Genomic DNA, 24,721 nt, shown 5'->3' with positions numbered 1-24,721 from the left:
ATAAGGGTTTTTGGTACTTATGCATTAAAAATAACCCACCGCTATAGACTGTTCAGTTACAAAAAAAAAACTTGTTTTTTCATTTAATTTCTGAACGTTTTTAAATTAATACAGGTTTTGATTTTGGCTCACCGTACATGAATAATTAAAATGAAATTAGCATATTCATTTTACATTTTTTTTTTGGCTAAATGGCTTTCTCGAAAGTTGTTTAATTTTATTTACGAGCGTTTTTATTACTAATAAATATTAATAATAAATATACGTAACTATAATTATTACTAATAAATATTGATAATAAATATACGTAACTTACGAATTACCTACGTAACGAACTTCTATATTCATGTATTTTTAATACGTATATTAGGGTTCGCCTACTAGTCAATACTCGCTCTTTAAGCTAAAGTTCGAATTTTGTTCCAACTCCTTAAAAATGACCCTTCAATCACAAGTTCGTTATTTAGAATAAATAGCTCTTATGAAAGCACTAAAAAAGAATTACGTAAAGATTGAGGTATTGACTAGGGGGCGATCCCAATCATATACTATAATGCATTACTTACCGGGCTTTTTCTTAATGAAATCCTCCACATTAAGATTAAGCACTATTAGATTATTTAAATCTCTTGTAAAATCATGAGAATTTCAGGCGTGCACCATCAGTTTTTGCCATGATATCACAATATCTTTTACTATCTTTGAAAGTAAACTATGCAAAGAGCTCACCTCGTTATCGTAATTCCAAGGAACATATGAGTACTGAATAGTAGGCATGAATGTGTTTGCCTGAAGCCACCTAATGAAAAGTTGTTTGTCTGGTTGAATTAAATACCCATTTCCTCCAATCATATCAGGTAAAACAAAAGGATATCCAGTAATACTAAATTGAAGCAGAGATGGAATAAGTGTTTTTAAACCTAGATTGTAATCCCAGGTTGAATATTTGTCCAACATTCTGAAAAATATTGGCTCTGCTTGATTCTTCCATCCTGTTCGGACTTCCGCCATTCCACCGAACCTAGCAACTGCTTGAATATATGCTGTACTAAATACGTTTGGTTCTACAGAGTCAGGTGTTAAGGGATAAGTTCCATTTTCAGGAAGCCAATTAGTTTCTCCAGCATCAAACTTGAATGAATCAATGTCATACACGGTCTGAAGTCGCCTTATTCGTTCTTCCCACCAATCACGGGCTTCTGGATTTGTAAAGTCAACAATACCGGCCCTTTTTCCTTGCCACCAAGAGGTTATGGCAGTATTGTTGTTTTTGTCTTTGACAAGGTATGGTCTCGCTTCCTCGAATGAGTAACAGTTTTCATTGATAAAAGGATGTATCCAAAGTGTTACACGAAAGCCCTGGCTTTTAAGCGTAGCGACCATGCCTGAAAAAAAAATGTTAATTAATAGAGCAAAAAGAATAGACTGAACCAATCTACGAGTTCTAATTGTCAAGTAGAAAACATATAAACAAAAACCAACAATATAGGTTGGTCGAAATATAAGAAAACAAAACACTTGTGCATAAGAAATATTGTTGGAGGACAAAAAAGAAAAAGTATAATGCATAAATGAGCCGCTAGTCCAAACTATTAAGGCAACCGACAAAAGTTTCTCTATATTAGGACAGTTATTAGCATAGTTAAGAATTAAAAATTGTCAGATATATTATTCGATCGTGTGTTGACGTAGTCAGAAGGAAGTAAACCATTTTAAGTCCTAACACATGAACAAAATTAAATACGAAGAATAATATATCAAAGGCTTCTCTATTTTTTAAATAATCGGAACTAAAACCAGGGCTAATTAGCCTAATTATGACTAAACAAATGATTCTTGATAACAAGGCCAATTAAGAATGAAATGTTTCAGCTGTGGCAATTTAAGAGAAGTTACGGTATATAAGAGGTTTGAAAAAGGTTTTACGATATGAGATAAGATTTATTGCAAATAGTCTGCGGGCCATAGCAATACAGAATACAGTCTACAAACAAAGCTTAGGAACAAAGTATACCTTTAGATAGTATGAATCAAAAAAAAAGAAAAAAACTAAAAGACTAAAAAATGAAACACACCAAGGCTAAACATTTTAACCAGCAAACATCAATTATAATAAAATTCAATTCCTAAAAATCGTAACAAGCTATCCCATCAAACATGATTCCTTAAGTTTTATCCCTAAACGAAGAAATTTACACAACTGTTTAATAGCACATGCGTTCCTCTCCTTCCACTCTATTAACCAGCATTTACTCCCAAATCCTCGTCCAAAACATTCATTCTGCAATTTAGACAGCTTTTTACACTTGGCTACAAAATCAAATAAATTCTAATTCACACATCCACACATAGGGCAAAAAAAGGGGACAGTCACCAGCCTAAACTTTCCCAAAACTTTCCTTCTCTCCCTTAAATCCAAAAGTAAAATCTAAAACTATCCCCTCTTACCAACAACAAATTCTTCAAGTCCTCTTTATTCAACCCAAATTTAAAACAAACCTCCTCCCCCCCCAACACTCTTTAGCTTGGGAGTAAAACCTCAAAGACAAAGACATAGATTGGTCCTTATGAGCCTGCCACTCTTGGATTTCTTGGTCATATCTCAGATTTGGTATATTTTGACAGTCTTCTAAGGTCTTTGCACTAATTTGATTAGACGACATCCTTCGGTTGTGTAGTAGTTGCTTCTCCAGTTATAAAAGACTTCTGATTCTCGTCAAAAAAAAATTTCTCCTTTTTTCGCCCCACTGGAGCATTTGAAAAACGACTCTTGGGATTGAAATTACCTTTGTTGTGTCTTGAAAGCTTTTTCGTAAAAAAAAACTTCCTTGAAATAATAATTATTGTTAACATTCAAGCCACCTTAAACTTCCATTTTTTACTGTCACATAAAATTTAATTATTGACCGGTGATTTTAGATTACTGCCAACTCCCCAATTGTTTCGTTTTGACTATACTAGCATTAGCATATAAAAGAATAATCCTCGTGTGTCTAAATTATATAAAAGATTCATCGAAGAAATCTTCCATGATTTAGAATCACCGGCACCACATACGGCCGATACGGCATACGCCACCGAAGATTAGAAATCTTCGGTGATATAAGAAATTTAAAAAATCTGAAAATTAAACAAAACGTATACAAAAGCCTTCTATAAGAAAATATAGAAAAATCTTTAACACAGTAAGATTTCTTATACAGAGAAAAAATCTTTAAGTCTCAAGGGCCCAAGGGTGATACAAGGACTCGAGCCCGCGTCCCGAAGGCCACTGTATTGCAAATCCTGTGGCCTTAACTACGTTAGTAGGTAGTTTTTGAATTAAAATCAACTTGGTGGATGTGCTGATAAACTTGAGAGCCATGGCTAATTAGAGTAAAGCCAAGACAAATAGTCTCTGTGATTGTTAGCACCAATCGATGTTTTGGGTTGTAATTTGTAATTGTAATTTGAGGTTGGACAGACCCAACAGCATCATGGCTCAGGCTTCAAAGATCCATTGCCTCTACACCTCTGGCAGCTGAGCTTACAGAGTCGCAGCTGTGACTCTGGTGGGAGTTCAGCCCATATCCCAAGCTGAGGCTCAAGATTGGTTATACGAGGATTCGAGCCCTTGTCTCGAAGGCCAAAGAATTACAAATCCTGCGGCCATCTATTTGGCTAGTATGACTTTTGGGAGACGTAGGAAATAGTTACTGTAATTTGTGGAGCGTCTTTTCAATATGTCTACTTTTTTTACGTATTCAGTTGCAAATTATTAGCTTTCAGATGAATTCTGCAAAGAAAATATTTGAAAATGATGTAAAAATAAAATGTAATATTGTATTTCTGAACTTATTTTAAGAACGAAACATCAATTTCAAATATCTGCAAAATACAGAGAAATACAGAGAGAAAGAGAAGAAAGTAACAGAGAAGCCAAGAGGGAAAGAGAGAGAGAGAGAGAGAAAAAAATTAAAAGAACAGAGAGACATAGAGAGAGAACGAAAGAAAGATGTACAGAGTAAGAGTGAGTCAGAAAATAAGAGAGATAAAGAGAGAAAGATTCAGGTAATTCGGAAAAATATAAGACAACTAAAGAACCTAAAGAAAAGACTCTTTATAGATGCTTAGAAAAGTATTAGTGGAAAAATTTCCGACGAACTACAGTATAACTTACACATAACAGAATAAGATTAGAAAGAGCGAAATACCTGCAGGATCTGGAAATTTTTCGGGATCAAACTCATGTGAACCGTAGCAAATCTCCCAGTTATCATCAATTTCAAGCTGGCTGTTGCTGAAATTATTTTCTACAATAGCATTAGCATACTCAAACACCTTCGTCTCGTTAATGAATACTTTATACTGAGCCCATGTAGACCAGATTGGGTCTTTAAACACTCTTTCATCAGGGAAGCTTCTGGGTTTTCCTATTAAATTGTCAATACTGAACATATGCATACTTTTAGCATCGGAAGCAGAACATACTGAATACTTTAAATGAAGTGTCGAGTCTTCACTTGGGTTTCTGAAATAGAGTAAAATAAAATACTTAAATTTGCCTTTCTTTTAGTCTTTACATTAAAATTTTGCATAACTGGGAACGTCACCAAAAATCATAAAAATCGAACCCAGCCAAAAATAGTGCTTTTAGGTACCTTGATCTTGTGCTTCGTACGTACAATGTGGAGTTACCAAGTATAGTCCTACAGCGTTAGCTTTAAAAACTTCATGAAAAAATGAACCGCCTGAGTACATATTGTCATACAACTAAGTGTTGGTCGTTCAAATCACATCAAACCAAGTGAGTGTGTCTCTGTATCTTCAGCGACGAGGCATGGCTAAATTGAAATTATTCCGTATATGAAAGGGGCTGTCCCCTCCTCAACACCTCGATCTTTGCGCTAAAGTTTTTATTGTTTTAAAAAATAGAGTTGTGAGAAAGAGTCAAACTTTAGCGTAAAGAGCGAGGTGTTGAAGAGGGGACATCCCCTTGATCACTCTGTCCAACCTTTATTTAATCCCCATAAAAAGAGATCTTATGGCCATGAAAGAAAAATCACCACTGTGGAAGAGTGGTCAAGGATTAATTTCCTGCCGCAGATGACCCCTCCAAGAGTAGAAAGAAACGTAAGTTTTTACAATTTTGCCACCCCAATTACTTTTGCTAGTAAATATGAAAAAACAAATAATTTCTTAAAAAGGAAAAAGGTACTTGGCCAAAAAACCACACCCCGGTTGATACAATGGCCTACAGCAATGTATTGAAGTTTAACACTGACTGCGGATGTGACCAAAGTTGGATTGAAATAGAACAGACCCGGTCAGTTCTCCTCTAATTAGTTTTATCAGTTGCGAAGAAACGAAGTTGCGAAGAAACGAATCAGTTGCGATCAAACGAAGAAACGAGATAAAAGTGTTGTTTACGGCCTCAATCGAACCAATTTTTGTTGCTATAAAATTTAAAAACACAGGCTTTTTCTTGAAAGAGAAATGAACATTGGCTAAAAGAACATATATTCTACAAAATACACTTCCTCAAAAATATAGTAGAAACAAATCTTACGGATATGGTGTCTCGTACTTCGTCTGTAGGCACAACTGTCCATCATTTTCTTGGTTCAAACTAACAAAGAGGGGAATGTCGTAACTTCCAAAAACAGCAAAGCCATCTGAATTTAGCCAGTAAGGCTCACTGACACCTCCATAAGCATCATTGAATTGAATAACATCGTTTGTAACAAATGCAGTTTCATTCTGAGTTTCCAATTGAATTGGCCAGCGTTGGCTATGTCTCTCTCCACTTCCATACCATTGGGCATCTCCAAGGAAAAAACAGTCCTAGGAAAAGAGGATAGCACAATTCACTTTGAGCTTCAGAAGAGGCTAATTATGATTTTTCAACCCCTGGTTATCTAGGTTTTTAGAAGAGTAAGTCTTTCACATTTAAATTCAGTTGGACGTCATGATGTTTATAGTGAATAATGTCAAACGCACCCATACATGGAGGGTTATAGAAAGGAGGTGGATATTTCCTAATTAAGCAATTCTGAGGACCTTCAGCTACTAACTACTACTAATAATAATAAATCACTGTAGCACCAGGCCGCCAGAGGTCAACACTGCTATGCACGCTCCTACTCCATCTCAATCTATTAAAAGCCTCCCCCTTTACTCCCTCCTAAGAAGTTGAGAAGATCGTCAGCTACATTTTGGGTATTGAAGAATATTGACTTAGAGTTTTACGAGAATCCTGGAAGAAACATGTGATAACCTACCCTCTTAACAATTTTGGCACCCAAAGATGTGCTTTAGACGCTGGTCTGTAAAAAAGAGAGAAAATGACATTTTTTCTTTGGTTTTTACTCTTTTTTTTAGTTCCGAGCGTATGGTTAAGAACATAATTTAAATTTATGAATAAATAACCCAATGCCTGCAAGGTTTTAGATGCGAACACATGAAATTAAGGATTCAGTATAAAGATTGCAATAGAAATATAAATTAATTTTACTACAGAATATCCGGGTTGCAGCGGTAGCTAGCAGCCTAGTAAGAGATGAAATTAAGGATTCAGTATAAAGATTGCACTAGAAAAATAAATTAAATTTGCTACACAATAATTATTTGAATTCAAACCGGAATGACTTATTTGTTGATTTTCCATATTGTATTTAGAGGCCAACAAATAATGTAAATCATAGGCAGCGCGATAGCACTGCCTAAGTAAAGAACGATGTGGGCACAATGTATTATTTTTTTTTTCTTTTTTCTTCTTCTCCATACCCGGGCACTTCGTATCCAAGGAGTTGTCGTAGAAACTTCGAAAAGGGCTCATTAGATTGGAAATTGGAGTGGCTAGCGCCCATTTCAATAGTCGAAAGTAATTGGAGGGCAACTAGCCCTCCCCCACATCCATCATTCCCCCAAACATATCCAATCAAAATTTTGAGATTGCCATTTTAATCAGCGTAGTTGATTCCAAGATAGGAAATATGTTTTTGAGGAGGACACTCCCCCACAACCCTCGGGGCAAGGGTTTTAAGTTATGCCCTGAGGGCATATAAGAACGATGTTGGCACAATGTATCCTTTATTTTTTTTTTTCCTTTAGAGCAGGGCGCTTAATATGGAAGGGGTCGTCGTAGAAACTTCAATACGGGCTCATTCGATTGGAAATCGAAAGTTCTAGTGCCCTTTTTAATAGTCAAAAGTGATTGGAGGGAAACTAGCCCCCCCACGCCCATCATTCCCCCAAACACATCCAATCAAAATTTTGAGATAGCCATTTTGTTCAGCGTAGTTGATTTCCAAATAGAAATATGTTTTTGAGGAGGACACTCCCCCACAACCCTCAGGGCAGTGATTTGAGGGCAACTAACCCCCCTTTCATGCCCACCTTCTCCCCAAACAAATCCAATCAAAATTTTTAGATAGCTGTTTTATTCAACGTAGTTGAAAGTTTTGGAAATTAGGTCTTTAAGGATGACAACCCTTCCCCCCACACCCCTCACGGCGAGGGATATAAGTTATGCCCTGGGTGCATATAAAGTTTTTATTGAAAGCTTTGTCATAGAAACTTCAAAAGGGCTAATTCAATTGGAAATTGAAAGGGCTAGTGGCTTTTTTAATAGTAGAAAGTGATTAGAGGGCAACTAACCCGCCTCTCACGCCCACCTTTTCCCCAAACACATCTAATCAAAACTTTGAGATAGCCATTTTGTTCAACATAGTTTTAACTTCTGGAAATTAGGTCTTTAAGGATGACCACCCCCTCTCCCCCACAGCCCTCAGGGAAAGGGTTGCAAATTATGCTCAGGAGGCATATAAGGTTTTTATATAACACGTTATCGTAGGAACTTCAAAAAGGGCTCATTCGATAGGAAATTGAAATGGCTAATGCCCTTTTTAATAGTCGAAAGTGATTGGAAAGCAACTAACACCCCTTCCACGCCAACCATATCCCCAAGCACATCTAATAAAAGTTATAAGATAACCATTTTGTCCCACGCAGTTTAAAATTCATAACATTATACCTTTGAACGGGGCACTCCTTACACAGTCTTCAGGGCAAGAGTTATACGTTATGCCCTGCGGAAATATAAGGTTTTTATTGACAGGTTTGTCGTAGAAACTTGAAAAAGGGCTCATTCGATTGGAAATTCAAAGGGCTAGTACCCTTTTTAATGGATGAAAGTGATTAGTGATATTTTTTGTTGTTGTTGTTGTTTACACCAGGGCACTTAGTATAGAAGGAGTTTTTGTGGGAACTTCGAAAAAGGCTCATTCGATTGAAAATAGAAAGGACTGATATCTTCTTTAATAGTCAAAAGTGATTGGAGGGCAACTAATCCCCCTTCCACTCCCACCCTCCCACGCCCACCCCTCCATTTGCCCATTATGTTTAAAAACTAAATGTTGCCTTAAGATTCAATCAAAATTCACTGTGACAATGCTAATTCCAAATAAGGAATCTCAGCAGTAGGTCAGTTTAATATACATATACTGATATTTAGTAGTCAAAATGTTAATATTAACTTATTTATTAAAGTTATAAAAGTAAAAACATTTATATTTTTTCAGTAATGTGCAAATTTTGTTCCGGCCTTGGGAAAGCATAGGTGTTTTGCGCCCATCTTATGTTAATTTCTGCTCGTTTTGAGTTTGACTCGGTTATTTATTGTAATTTCTGTTCGTTTTGGGTTTCATTTATTTATCGATGCTGAAATGTGGTAGTTTCACGCTTGTTAGATTATTTGATTTAATTTTTTCTCATTTCTTGTTTAATGGAGTTCTTTACTTTTCTTTGAAAAACTTATTTTGTGGAAAAAGTTTTTTTAATTAATGACGATGAAGACCGAAGTGTCTTTCCATCATAAAAGCAACAGTAAGTAAAAGAATAGGAAGTTACCTAAGACAGTGGAATTGTTTAAACCTTAAGAATGTTTCGACTTTATATCTAAGAGCCGTTCTTAGCAAGTTATGTATATAAATAAAATGAAAATTACAATAAATGTGAATCTTCAAAACTAAAGCTGAAAAATTAAAACAGTCCCTGAATAATTACTTTAGCGAAGTGGAACCAAGACTGAATGTGGAACCATTCGAAACGAGAGAATTGTTTCAGGTAAAAATTAAAAACATGTTTTTAATGCTAGTCTTGCCTTTTTAGCAGATAACCTAAAAGATTTTTTTGTAACTGGTTCAATAACCGATACCGAAGGGGTTTTTCCCTGTTGTTTTACTTATTGTTTTTTTTTTGTAAGCCAAAAAATCTGTGAAATTTGTTTAACTTTCAAACAAAGAGCGCAATTATTGTATTGTCTTTTACATTTTTGGTTCTTAGATGAGGAAGGTGGTATGGAGGTAATACATCATTGAAAACATGTCCTCTATTTTCTTCCTTAAAAACACTATTGACTTCTGTTTTTGTATTGTAGCGGTTTTAGCAAGTAATGATCTCCAGATCAAACTGAAGCCCAGATTAAACTGCAACAATAAATCTTATGGGTGATTTGGACATGATGGAGGGCGTAATCCTCCAAACTGAACTGAAAACTGTTTACCATTAATCTAAGCCGTACTAACCTTTAAAAAATTGGTCCTAGTTTCCCAATGGACTCTGTAGCAAGGATCATTATCCGTTATGGTCAAAGTTTGTACTCCACCTGCCCATTCATAACACATCGAATTTTGTGGAGGATTAGTACATTCTGATGGGTTTCCTAAATTACTAGTGCCAAGTCCGAGATTTCCAAGTAATTCTGAACCTGTAGAAATGAATTAATCAATGGCCTCGAAGGCTTAATAAAAGTTAGAAAATTTAGGTATAAAAATGAACTTCTGAAGCGCTGAGGCACGTCCCCTACCCACAAAAAGCCCTCTGTCACATTAGCTGATGCTAATATAATTAATGAACTTTCAAACAGTTCTTATTAAAGAACTGTAAGTAAGGAGTGACTCTTGCAAAAAGTAGCTGACAGTGAAAAAAGTTTTGATCAAAATATAAATATCAAATGAATCAGCTTTTTATGGCGATTCTAGATATGTGAAATTCATTAAGTTTCATATTACCATCCAGAGGCTACGAGTCTAAGAAAATTGACATGATTTTAGAAAAAGCCCTTCTCCCTATACGGGAGAACGACCTTAACAAAAATGACACCATCAAATTCAGCATATCAAAGAACCCTGTTGTTTATGTTTCAAGCCCTTATATACAAAATATGAAATTTTACATAAGAAGGATTATTAAGAAGGATCTGACATAAGAAGGATCTTAAGCCAAAAGACGACTACTCTCGTTGATCTTCCGAATTATCATTCAGAGTTCCTTCAACGTAAAGAAAAGAAAAGAGGGGGACTAGCCTTTCACATATGGGATTCTTTACATTCATTTAGAAAAGATGATCTGATGATTAATATTGAAGGTGTTTTTGAATCTGTTTTGTTGAAATAAGTGTAGCTCATAATGAAGAGGTATTAGTTGGTGAGATTTATCGCCCTCCTTCTGGATTGATCCCTGAATTTTTGGCCCATCTGGAGAGTATTTTTGAAAAGATGCCCCGTTCGCAATATACTGAGATATTCCTGATGGGCGATTTTAATATTGATCTTGGTCTTCCATTAAAAAAAGATGCTGTTGATTTTCTTTCGATGATGGCAGCTTTCGGATTATATCCGTCTATTACTATTCCTACGCGAGTCACACAAACGTCTCATACGATGATTGACAATATTTTTTGCTCAAGTTCTCCTACTTCTACGTCAGTCTTAGTTTCAGATATGTCCGATCATTACCCTATTTTGGCTTCATATATAATTAAAGACCATGTAACTTCTAGTCGCCAGATGAATCAAAATTTGAAATTTCTAAATTTTTCGGAGGATAATAATAAACTTTTTGAAGAAGAAATGAGCAAAATCAACTGGTCATTGTATGATTAATTTGATGAAGACAGTGCTTTCCAGATGTTTCATTGTATTGTTGTGGAAGAAATGGAAGAATGCTGTGAAGAGAATATTGTCCATAATTCTAGAAAGTTTCTTCCTAGGCTTCCGTGGGTTTCGAAAAATTTTCTAAATTGTAGCCTATAAATAAGAAGATGAGAATGGGGAAGGATTATTTAAGTGAGCCAATAAATTTTCGTTAAAAGCATATAAAAGTTAAAAGAACCAGCTTCGTAAAATTATACGAAATGAAAAAGAAAAGTATTTTTTTTTTAATTTAAGAATCGTGGAAATAAAGATAAGAAAATTTGGAGTATTATAAATCAGTTTTAAAACATTCTTCTGAAGCTTCTGATATGCCGAAAAAACTAATTCATAAGGAAGTAAGTATTGAGAATGAAAGTGAGATTCCGGGGTTTTAGCTTCTTTTTTCAGTGAAGTTGGGAGGGAAACGATTGAGTCAGTTCCGATATCTTTTCAAAATTATAAATATTTTCGTTCTCTTTCGTGTAACGAGTCGATGGGGTTTGTTCCAGTTTCTGAATATGATGTTGTAAATATAATACAAAATCTGAAAGGTAGTTCTGCATCGGGATTTGACAGAATTAAAGCTAAAATTGTCAAGGAAAGCGTTGAAGTTTTGGTTAAACCACTAACTTTTTGATGAACCTTTCGTATGAAACAAGTATTTTTCCGGCTAATCTAGAGAAAGCGGCAGTGGTCCCAGTTTTTAAAAGAGGAGATCCATTGGATGTGTCTAATTACAGGCCGATTTTACTTTTATCGACATTTTCGAAACTTTTTGAAAAACCAATGCATAAACAACTTTCAAATTTTTTTGAAGTTAAGGGTTTTTTGAATTTGCGACAATTTGGATTCCGTCCTGGACACTCTACAGAGGACGCTCTTGCTTCTCTTTCTATTTATATAAATAAAATGACGGATCAGGGTGAAATCCCTATGACAATACTCTTGGACATAAAAAAGGCGATTGATTGCATATCCCATGATATACTACTCGGTAGGTTACACCATATCAGAGTGAGATGCTATATTTTTTCGTGGTTTAAAAGTTATCTTGAAGATCGAGTAATTATTGTAGGGACTGATCATTCTTCATCGAAAAAAAAAGAGTTGCGGCGTGCCCCAAGGCTCAATACTTTACCCTCTCTTATTCATTATTCATATAAATGATCTACAGTGTATTTTTGCCCGCCGCTTAGTTCGTTGCTGCATTTTGTGCCATAGCACTTCTTTGTCTAACCCAAGTCTGGATCCGAATTCGGACGAAGTGTTGCAGGGCTTTGCATTCGACACCGTCATTGGATATTCAAATCAGAATGTAGAGGAACTGGTTCATCGACAACAAGAAACAATGGAGTGTGTTTATTTGTGTATGGATGATAACAAGATGACGGTAAATGTAAAGAAATCCCATGTTTTGCTATTTTCACAAGTAAGAAAGCTCCAGCCATCTTTTAAAGGTCTCGAAACGTCTAGAGGGGTGATTCAGAGACCGGATGGTGGATCAGTCAGGTATCTGGGTGTGTGTATCGACCAAAATCTATCTTTTGAACAACATCTGCAGCGGTGGGCCTAAAAATTGCAAGATATTTTAAAATTAAAAAAAAAACTAAAGCATTTTTTTCCTATTAAGATCTGTGCTTCACACTGATTCAACCATATATCCGATATTGCTCTCTTGTATGGCCGGTGACATTTAAAGTTCATAAGAATATTATGAATAAAATAATTAAAAAAGCATTAAACCTAATTAAAGAAAGGGATTCTTAGTATTCTCTAGATAGTTTGGAAGTGTTTAATTGTTCAGTTTTTGTTTACAAATATTTTCATTCTCTATTACCAAAATGCTTTTCAGGAATTTTTATAGAAGTTGAAACACGTCAGGGAAGATCACGAGATAGAAGCCTGTTGGTTGTTCCGTTTACGCCATGCGTTCGGTCTGATTTTTCCTTGGACATTCTGTGTTCACGAATATGGAATGGTCAACCACAGGAATCATAGGCAGCGCGCTAGCGCTGCCTAAGTAAAGATCGAAGTGGGCACAATGTGTTTTAATTCTCCATACCCGGTTACTTTGTATCGAAGGAGTTGTCGTAGAAACTTCGAAAAGGACTCATTCGATTGATGGAGTAGCTAGTGCCCTTTTTAATAGTTGAAAATGATTGGAGGGCAACTAGCCCCCCCCTAGCCCATCACTCCCCCAAACACATCCAATCAAAATTTTGAGATAGCCATTTTGCTCAGCGTAGTTGATTTCCAGATAGAAAATATGTTTTGAGAAGGACACTTCCCCACAGCCCTCAAAGCAACGGTTTTAAGTTATGCCCTGGGGGCATATAAGGTTTTTATAGAAGGCGTTGTCGTAGAAACTTCAAAACAGGCCCATTCGCTTGAAAATTCGAAGGGCTAGTACCCTTTTTAATAGTCGAAAGTGATTGGAGGGCAACTAGCCCCCCCCCACGCCCATCATTCCCGCAAACACATCCAATCAAAATTTTGAGATAGCCATTTTGTTCAGCGTAGTTGATTTCCAGATAGAAAATATATTTTTGAGGAGGACACTCCCCCACAGCCCCCAGGGCAAGGATTTTGTTATACCCTGGGGTATATAAGGTTTTTATAGAAGGCAATGTCGTGAAAACTTCAAAACATGCTCATTCAATTGGAAATTCAAAGGGCTAGTGCCCTGTTTAATAGTCAAATGTGATTGGAGGGCAACGAGTCCCCCCACGCCCATCATTCCCGCAAAAACATCCAATAAAAATTTTGAGATAGCTATTTTGTTCAGCGTAGTTGATTTCCAGATAGAAAGTAAATTTTGAGGAGGACACTCCCCCACAACCTTCAGAGCAAGGGTTTTAAGTTATACCCTGGGAACATATAAGGTTTTTATAGAAGGCATTGTCGTAGAAACTTCGAAAGGGGCTCATTCGAATGGAAAGTCAAAGGGCTTGTGCCCTTTTTAATAGTCGAAAGTGATTGGAGGGCAACTAGCCCCCTCCCACACCCATCATTCCCCCAAACACATCCAATCAAAATTCTTAGATAGCCATTGTATTCAACGTAGTTGAAATTTTTGAAAATTAGGTCTTTAAGGATGACAACCCCTCCCCCCACAGCTCTCAGGGCAATGGTTGTAAGTTATGCCCTGGGGGCATATAAAGTAGCGTTGTCGTAGAAACTTCAAAAGGGCTCATTCAATTGGAAATTGAAAGGGCTAGTGCCTTTTTTAATAGTTGAAAGTGATTGGATAGCGACTAACGCCACTCTCATGCCCTCCATTTTCCAAAACGCATCAAATTAAAACTTTTAGGTATCTATTTTGTTCAACGAACTTGACAGTTCTGAATGTTAGGTCTTTTAGGAAGATGACCCCCTCAAAGCCCTAAGTACCATGGTTGTATGTTTTGCCCTGGGGGCATATAAGGTTTATATAAAAAGTTGTTGTAGAAATCATAGGCAGCGCGATCGCGCTGCCTAAGTAAAGAACGGGGACATCCGAGAACGAGACAAGAAACGGGGACTAAGTAAAGAGGAGGACACTCCCCCACAACCCTCAGGGCAAGGGTTTTAAGTTATACCCTGGGGGCATATAAGAACGGTGTTGGCACAATGTATTATTTATTAACTTTTTCCTTTAAAGCATGGCACTTCGTAGCGAAGACGTTGTCGTAGAAACTTCGAAAAGCGTTCATTCAATTGGAAATTGGAGTGGCCTTTGCCCTTTTTAATATTCGAAAGTGATTGGAAGGTGACTAACACCCCTTCCACGCCCACTATTTCCCTAAACACATTTAGTCAAAATTTTGAGATAGCCATTTTGTTCAGCGTAGTTGATTGCTAGATAGAAATTACGTTCTTGAGGAAAGTCCCCCACAGTTCTTGGGGCAAGGGTTGTAAGTTAAGCCCTGGGGCATATAAGGTTTTTTTATAGAAGGCGTTCTCTTAGAAACTTTTAAAAAGGCTCATTCGGTTGGAAATTCAATGGGCTAGTGTCCTCTTTAATAGTCGAAAGTGATTAGAGGGCAACCAACCCGCCTCTCACGCCCACCTTTTCCCCAAACACATCTAATCAAAACTTTAAGATAGCCATTTTATTCAACGTAGTTTTAAGTTCTGGAAAATAGGTCTTTGAGGATGAACCTTCCCCCCCCCCCCACAGCCCTCAGGGCAAGGGTTATAAGTTATGCCCGGGGGGGATATACGGTTTTTATTGTAAGCGTAGAAACTTCGACATGGCTCATTCTATTGGAAATTGAAAGGGCTAGTGCCCTTTTTAATAGTTGAAAGTGATTGGAGAGCGACTAACGCCCCTCTCACACCCACCATTTTTCCAAACATATCTAATAAAGATTTTGAGACATCCATTCTGTTCCATGCAGTTCAAAGTCCAGGAAATTATACCTTTGAGCAGGACTTTCCCCCAACAGTCGTCAGGCCAAGGGTTATAAGTTAAGCCCTGGGGCATATAAGGTTTTATTGAAATCTCTGTCATAGAAACTTGAAAAAAGGCTCATTCGAGCCCTTTTTTAAGGGCTCGCCCATCTTTTCGCCAAACACGCCCCATCTTTTCCCCCTCACGCCCATCTTTTCTCCAAACACATCCAATCAATATTTTAGATAGCCATTTTATTCAACGTAGTTGAAAGTTTTAGAAATTAGGTCTTTAAGGATTACAACCCCTCCCCCTTCCACAGCCCTCAGGGCAAGGGTTGTAAGTTATGCCCTGGAGGCGTATAAGATTTTTATTGAAAGCGTAGAAACTTCAAAAGGGCTCATTCAATTTGAAATTGAAAGGGCTAGTGTTTTTTTTAATAGTTGAAAGTGATTGGTGAGCAACTAACTTTTAAAAAGGCTCATTCGGTTGGAAATTCAATGGGCTAGTGTCCTCTTTAATAGTTGATAGTGATTAGAGGGCAACCAACCCGCCTCTCACGCCCACCTTTTCCCCAAACACATCTAATCAAAACTTTAAGATAGCCATTTTATTCAACGTAGTTTTAAGTTCTGGAAAATAGGTCTTCAACGCAGTTGAAAGTTCTTGAAATTAGGTCTTTTAGGATAACCCCCTCAGAGCCCTCAGTGCAAGGGTTGTAAGTTATGCCCTGGGGGGCATATAAAGTTTATATAGAAAGTTGTTATAGAAATTTCAAAAAGGGCTCATTCGAGCCCTTTTTTAAGGGCTCGCCCATCTTTTCGCCAAACACGCCCCATCTTTTCCCCCTCACGCCCATCTTTTCTCCAAACACATCCAATCAATATTTTAGATAGCCATTTTATTCAACGTAGTTGAAAGTTTTGGAAATTAGGTCTTTAAGGATGACAACCCCCCCCCCGTCCACAGCCCTCAGGGCAAGGGTTGTAAGTTATGCCCTGGAGGCGTATAAGATTTTTATTGAAAGCGTAGAAACTTCAAAAGGGCTCATTCAATTGGAAATTGAAAGGGCTAGTGTTTTTTTTAATAGTTGAAAGTGATTGGAGAGCAACTAACTTTTAAAAAGGCTCATTCGGTTGGAAATTCAATGGGCTAGTGTCCTCTTTAATAGTCGAAAGTGATTAGAGGGCAACCAACCCGCCTCTCACGCCCACCTTTTCCCCAAACACATCTAATCAAAACTTTAAGATAGCCATTTTATTCAACGTAGTTTTAAGTTCTGGAAAATAGGTCTTCAACGCAGTTGAAAGTTCTTGAAATTAGGTCTTTTAGGATAACCCCCTCAGAGCCCTCAGTGCAAGGGTTGTAAGTTATGCCCTGGGGGGCATATAAAGTTTATATAGAAAGTTGTTATAGAAATTTCAAAAGGGCTCATTCGAGCCCTTTTTTAAGGGCTCGCCCATCTTTTCGCCAAACACGCCCCATCTTTTCCCTCTCACGCCCATCTTTTCGCCAAATACATCCAATCAATACTTTAGATAGCCATTATATTCAACGTAGTTGAAAGTTTTAGAAATTAGGTCTTTAAGGTTAAATAACCCTCCCCTTCCCCAGCCCTCAGGGCAGGGCTTGTAAGTTATATCCTGGGGGCGTATAAGGTTTTTATTGAAATCGTAGAAACTTCAAAAGGGCTCATTCAATTGGAAATTGAAAGGGCTAGTGTTTTTTTTAATAGTTGAAAGTGATTGGAGAGCAACTAACTTTTAAAAAGGCTCATTCGGTTGGAAATTCAATGGGCTAGTGTCCTCTTTAATAGTCGAAAGTGATTAGAGGGCAACCAACCCGCCTCTCACGCCCACCTTTTCCCCAAACACATCTAATCAAAACTTTAAGATAGCCATTTTATTCAACGTAGTTTTAAGTTCTGGAAAATAGGTCTTCAACGCAGTTGAAAGTTCTTGAAATTAGGTCTTTTAGGATAACCCCCTCAGAGCCCTCAGTGCAAGGGTTGTAAGTTATGCCCTGGGGGGCATATAAAGTTTATATAGAAAGTTGTTATAGAAATTTCAAAAAGGGCTCCAAACAAAATATTGTTATTGGCTTAAAGTTATTAATTCTGAGTCGATTAGAAGTGATGTGCAAAGTAGTGATTGTCTTCATTCATCTGCTTGGCATGACCATTACTCTTCTATTTTTTCTAACGTTAATTACCGTATGCATTCTTTGTATACTCATTCTCTTTCTGCTATTTTTAGTACCCCTCTATCTCAGCGTCTTTGTGTTCCCATTTCTCTTTCATCCGTAGTTGAAGCAATTATGAAACTTAAATCAGATAATGTTGATAATGATGGTATATCTAGATTTCACCTTTTATTAGATTGCTCCCCCCCCCCCTTATTGACCATATACACCTACTTCTCCAGATGTGTATTTGCACTTCTAGTGTACCGGAGAGTTTTTTTGTGTGGTACTGTCTCTTCAATTTTAAAGAAGGGGAATTACTGTCTCTTGCACTTTTAGTAAAGTTCCTGAGCATGTATTACTACCTTTTGTGACTAATAATATGCTTGAGAGAGATAATCAGTTTGAATTTAAGCCCGGAGTAGGTTGTCAACACGCACATCGTGTATTATCTTCTTTGCTCCTTGAAAATTCTTCTAAGGGAAAGAGTATATATCTTTGTACTTTAGATCTATCAAAAGCTTTTGATAGTGTATGTCATAGTCAGCTTTTTTCTGCTCTTCGTGGTTGCGGTGTCAATCTATCGGTTATTTTTCTTCTTCGGTACTGGTACTCTAATTCTTTTCTTCGGCTGAAATTTGTGCCAGCACCTATTATTAAATTGGTAAGAGGTTTAAGGCAAGGTGGAGTTTCATCTCCGACCCTTTTTAATTTATGTATTTCAGGAGTTCTGGCAAAGATATCGGCTACCTATCTCTCCGGTTTTTCTGATGTTTCATACCTGGCTTACGCTGATGATCTGCTTCTTATAAGCCGTACTAAAACTGGTTTATCTAATACGGTTTCTTGTGTTGCCACTTCTGTTTCAGATATGGGCCTTTCTCTTAATGTAGATAAATGTAAATTTCTTTCTTTTAATAACATTTCTAGTACTTCCCTTAGCTGTAGTGGCTTTACTATCCCTCACGTAGATTCTCTTCGATGGCTCGGTATTTCTATTACTAATAGTCTTCCGAGCTTGCGCCAGCGCACAGTCTCAGATATTAATATGAAAATTAAATTAGGATATGCTAAGATTGTTGCCAATAGAGATAAATATAATAAACTCGCTTTGGCCAAGCTCTACTCAACTTTTCGTGACCATTCATTTCTTTTTGCTTCTGGAATTTTTCTCTTTCTGAAGAAAAATGAGTTAAAAAGAATCCGGATTAATTATTTTAGATTTTGTAATTTTTTTTATTTCTTCCACCTTGGACCAAAAACCGGGTAATTATTAATAAATTTCTTGTTCCTAATATTACTGAAAAACTGGAAGCACTACACAGAAAACTTTCAAATACTGCTTGTATCCGTTTTTCTCCGAACCATCACCTTATCAGGTTTTTTCAGTCGTAAGTTATTTTTCTTATATTTGTAAAGTTGTTTTTCTCTGTTTGGTCATTCTACACTTTTTAGTATTGTAAAGAGTGAATAAAAATCAAATGATGATAATAATAATGACAGCTTGTGTCCATATTTCTGCATATTACTGCTTATTAGACTCTGCAAGTTGTCAGTTTTTTTCTCTCTTCCTCTTTTCCCCCTCCTTTCATGTTATTTCTTTTTTGTTTTAGTTTCTTTTAAATTATTATGTGTTATACTGTAACTGGTAATCTTTGATTTCTATACTGATTTGTGTTGCATTTTATGTGTTTTTCCTCGTGATACTCCACGTATTGTACCTCTGTACAGTGTGGGTTAGAAATAAATGATAATAATTATAATAATTGTCAATAGATTAAATCAAAATGCACTGTGTTAATGCTAATTACCAATAAGGCATCTCAGCATTATCCCAAGAACGACTGAGCGTATTATGTTCAAACTGTCGGGGCTTCTTCTGCTCTTAAAATTTAATTAAATCAAAATAGCGTAAGTGTATCCAAGCTATCAAAGAAAGTAAACAGATTATTTGCGAATGGTATCAAGTTTTCCATTTCATGTCAAATAGAGGAGGTATGAAACTAAATTAAACACTACTATTTGTGTCCAGATTTTTAAGAGGGTGTATGTTGTTAAAAATTGCTGGAAATTTTTCTCCAGCAAACAAATATAAGGCAAACTATAAATTCTTAAAAAAACGAAAAGATTTAAAGTATTATTTTCTTTTTCTCTGAAAAGACTATGTCAATATAACACGAACAGAAATTAGCTAAAAAAAACTTTTTCCACAAAATAAGCTTTTCAAAGATAAGTAAAGAACTCCATTAAACAAAAAATGAGCAAAAATAAAATCAAATAATCTACCAAACGTGAAACTACCACAAATCAGCATCGATAAATAAATGAAACCAAAAAGGAACAGAAATTACAGTAAATAACCGAGTCAAACTCAAAACGAGCAGAAATTAACATAAGTAGGGCTCGAAACCCCTATGCCTTCCCAAAGCCAGAACATAATTTGTACTTTACTGAAAAAAACACAAATGAATGTGCATTGTCAGTTTATTATACATACACTGATATTTAGTAATCAAAATGTTAGTATTATTTGATTTATTTTTTTTCAGTAAAGTGCAAATTATGTTCTATTTTTTATCTATCTATTTTTATCTATCTTACTATTTGCCTTTTTAGAAAAGTTTTTTTCAATTGAAAATAAGGAGCAATATTATATCTTCAAACGAATTTAATTCATCAAGTATGTAAGAGGGGCTATCCCCTCGTCGACACCTCGCTCTTCACGCTAAAGCTTATTAGTAGTTAAAACAAACTTCTTATTATTCTAATTAAACGAACCTTGTGTTTCAGGAGTCATTCTATCAAACTTTAGCCTTAAGAACGAGGTGTTGAGGAGGGGGCAACCCCCTTATATGCGATATAATTTCTGTTCGTTTCAACTTTTAATGTTACTCCTTGCTTTCAGTTCCAAAAACTTTTTTTTTAATTTCGGATCTTTTTTTAAATGATTCCAGGAAATCTGGCTCCACGTTCATGGAGCCCCCCCCCCCCCCTCATAGATTTTTCCTCTAGAAAATTCAATCCTGTTAAAAATTTACCCTGGACAATTACCCATAAAATCTCAACGCATAAAATTTTGTCAGCCAAGAGAAAGCAAGATATAGGAAGAATTTTGTATGGAAATTCCGGAAAATTCCCACAGCTTAAAATTTCCCCTGAAAATTTTACCCCCTGGAAACTTCCCTCCACATGAAAAATTCTCACCGTGGGAAAATCCACCGGGGAAAAATTCCCCACCCCCACACCCGAAAAATGGATGCATAATTGCCAATAACAAATACTCTATGTAAACAATGGGCAACATTTATAACTTAAAGACCTTGTTATACCCAAAGACATAGTTTTTCAGCCTTTCAACTATGTTGAACATAATGGTTATCTCAGAATTTCACCTGACGATTTTGAAAAAAAGAAGCGTGGGAGGGGTCTAGTTGCCCTCCAATTTTTTGGGCCACTTAAAAAGGAGAATAAAATTTTAGTCTCCGTTCGAACGAGCTCTATTCCGATATTGTAGGACCAATGGGTCGACAAAATCACAACTGGAAAAAATTAAAACCAAAAAAAAAACTTTCTCATGGCAAAAATATAAAACTCTAAATTTTTGCAGAGAGGAGCTTGAAACCTCTACAGTAGGGTTAGTAGAGATGCCTTATTGAGTCCGACGACCACACCATATATGGGCATAGAACCACGTGGTTAACCCGGGGGGGCTCCTTATATGGGCATAGAGTCATTAGGGAGAATGATTGCGTAATCGGTCAATGACCTCTTTCTCCAGGTGTGTTTTTGGCACGCTCGAGGCAGATGTTATGATCCGGAAATAGAATTTGTTTCCGAGCCAAATGTTACGAGTTCCCGGGAAACACATGTGCTATCAGTCATTAATCAAATTGTCTCCGGCGCGAAGTTTATTAATGTCTTTGGATGTCGAACAGAAATGTTCCCGAGAAACAGTTATATCACGCATGACAGATGATGTCATGATTGATTGATTTGGATGGGGAATTAATTTGTTGTTCTAAAGAGAATTGATTTGACACGAAAGGGGAATTAATTTGGAGTTCTAACAAGAGAACCGTTTCCGAGGCAGATGTTTTGATCTTAGCGCGCGAAAAGGTTTCCAAATAATTGAAATAAGCCAGCGCAGGGATGCCAAACAAATGGAACATGCTGAAATTCCGTTTAGGGATAATTTGGGCGAAACTGTTTTAGACAGGTTATGGAATTATTTCGGCGAAACAGCTAGAGACATTTTAAGAGATGATTTTTGAAGATATTTTGGAAGAGGTTTTGAGTGTGGTCGTTATAATACACAAGTTTCAATTGAACAGTGTTGCGAGGTCCTCTACCCCAACCCCAAAGGGTTCCAATCCCCCTACTCCAACCCCCAAGGAAGCCCCCGGTACTCAAAGGTCCCCAAGCTCCCAAAGGGCCCCCGACCCCCCAAACGCCCTCCCCAGACCTCCAAAGGCCACCCCCGGGCCCCCCAAAGGCCCATCGAGCTCCCAAAGGACCAACGGGGTCCCAAAGGGCCCCCAGACCCCAAAAGGCCATACCCGAGTCCCAAGGGCCCTCCCCGGTCCCCAAAGGTCCACCAGCCCCCCAAAAGCCCTCCCTGTGCCAAAAAGGCCATCCCCGGGCCCCCCAAAGCCCCCTCGAGCTCCCCAAGGACCAACGGGGTCCCAAAGGCCCGCCACCGGTCCCCAAATGTCCCCCAGGCCCCCAACTGCCCCCCCCCCGGACCTCCAAAGGCCCACAGGGCTCCCAAAAGACCACCGGGCTCCAAGGGCCCTCCCCCGGTCCACAAAGGTCCCCCGGGCTCCCAAAAGACCACTCAATCCTCAAGGGCCTCCGGATCCCCAAACGCCCTCCCTGGGCCCCAAAGGTCCTCCCCCGGTCACCATACATGCACACAAAAACTTACACACACACACAAAAACTTACACACACACAAAAACTTACACACACACACACAAAAACTTACACACACATGAAAACTTACACACACATGCCAAAACTTACACACACACACAAACACAAAAACTTACACATGCACACGAAAACTTACATGCAGACAAAAACTTACATGCACACAAAAACTTACACACACACACACACACACACAAACTTACACACACACACACACACACAAGAACACACACACACACACGCCAAAAATGAAACAAACACAAAAATTACACACACACACACACACAAAAACTTACAAATTAACACAAAAAAACTCACACACACACACACAAAAACACACACACAAAAAAAAACACAAACTTACTAACAAACACACACAAAAAAAACTTACACACAAACACACACGAAAACTAACACACACAAGACAAAACTAACACACACGAAAACTTACACGCAGACAAAAACTTACATGCACACAAAAACTTACACACACACACACACACACACAAAAAATACACACACAAACACACAAAAACATACAAACACACACGCAAAAACATACACGCACAAACAAACTTACACACACACACACACACACACACACAAACTTACACATGAACACAAAAAACTCACACACACACGCACAAAAACTAGCACACACACACACACACACACAAACTTACACACACACACACACACACGAAAACTTACACACACACACCCACACTAACACATACAAAAACTTACACACACACACACACACAAAAACTTACACAGTCACACGAAAACTAACATGCACACAAAAACTAACATGCACACAAAAACATACACACACATACAAACACACACACAAACTTACACACACAAAAAAACAAAAACACACAAACACACACAAAAACTTAAACACACACAAAAACTTAAACACACAAACAAAAAAACAAACACAATAAAACAAAAAAAACTCACACACAAACGAACAAACACTTACACACACACACACACACTCAAAAAAATAACACACAAACACTCACACGAAAACTAACACACACACGCCAATAATAAAACACACAAAAACTTACACAAGCACACGAACACTAACACACACACACACGAAAACTTACACACACACGCCAAAACTCACACACACACACACACACACAAAACTTACACACACACAAAACTTACACACACACATACACACACACACAAAAACTTACACATGCACACGAAAACTTACATGCACACAAAAACTTACATGCACACAAAAACTTACACACAAACACACACACACAAAACTTACAAACACACACACACACACACGAAAACACAAACACACACGCAAAAACTTACACACACACAAACAAACTTAAACACACACACAAACACACACACTCACACACACCCACAAACAAACACACACACAAATGCACAAAACTCACACACACACACACACACACACGAAAACTTACACACACACGCCAAAACTTACACACACAAAACTTACACACACACACACACACACACACACACACACACAACTTACACACACACACACACACACACACACACAAACTTACACACACACAGCACACAAACTTACACACACAAGACTAACACACAAACTACACACACACACAAAAACTTACACCCACACGCAAAAACTTACATGCACACAAAAACTTACATGCACACAAAAACTTACACACACACAAAAACTTACACACACACACACAAAAACTTACAACCACACACAAAAGCTTAGACACACAAAAACTCACACACACACACAAAAAGGATTAGACACAAAAAAAATTAAACTCACACAAAAAAACTTACACCCACACGAAAAAACTTAAACGCACACAAAAAATTACATGCACGCGAAATCTGACATACACGCACAAAAACTAACACACACACACAAAAACTAAAACACACACACACAAAACTTACGCACACACACACAAATCAAAAACCAAAAAAAAAAAAATACAAATACACAAGTAAAAACAAACAAACAAACACATCCACACTAAAACTTACATGCACACAAAAACTCACACACACACACGAAAACTTACACACACGAAAAAAATTAAACACACAAAATCTTAGACACACAAAAACTTACACACACCCACACACACAACAACAAAAATAAACAAAAAAGAAAAAACTTTATTTATAAATCTATAATAAACATACACACACACACACAAACTTACACACACACACACACACACAAAACTGACACACACAAAAACTTACACACACACACACACAA

The 24,721-nt window shown here is 37.2% G+C and overlaps 1 protein-coding gene across 1 annotated transcript in view; it reads right to left on the bottom strand.

Moving 5' to 3' along the window:
• LOC148944104 (alpha-galactosidase MYORG-like) overlaps positions 1-24,721 on the bottom strand; it is a 54,487-nt gene that overhangs the window by 17,927 nt on the left and 11,839 nt on the right. The window contains exons 2-5 of the mRNA XM_089099676.1: positions 9,567-9,748; positions 5,549-5,823; positions 4,194-4,510; positions 730-1,385 (exon numbers count right to left, since the gene is read on the bottom strand). Coding sequence (XP_088955802.1) covers positions 730-1,385; positions 4,194-4,510; positions 5,549-5,823; positions 9,567-9,748 — 1,430 coding nt within the window. The remainder of the gene's footprint in view (positions 1-729; positions 1,386-4,193; positions 4,511-5,548; positions 5,824-9,566; positions 9,749-24,721) is intronic.

Source organism: Artemia sp. Qi Xiang Cuo, chromosome 14, assembly GCF_049724085.1.
Source record: "Artemia sp. Qi Xiang Cuo chromosome 14, ASM4972408v1, whole genome shotgun sequence".
NCBI classification, from domain to species: Eukaryota; Metazoa; Arthropoda; class Branchiopoda; order Anostraca; family Artemiidae; genus Artemia; species Artemia sp. Qi Xiang Cuo.
Note: the sequence above shows the minus strand (reverse complement) of the source record. Positions and strands in the feature narration are given on the sequence as shown.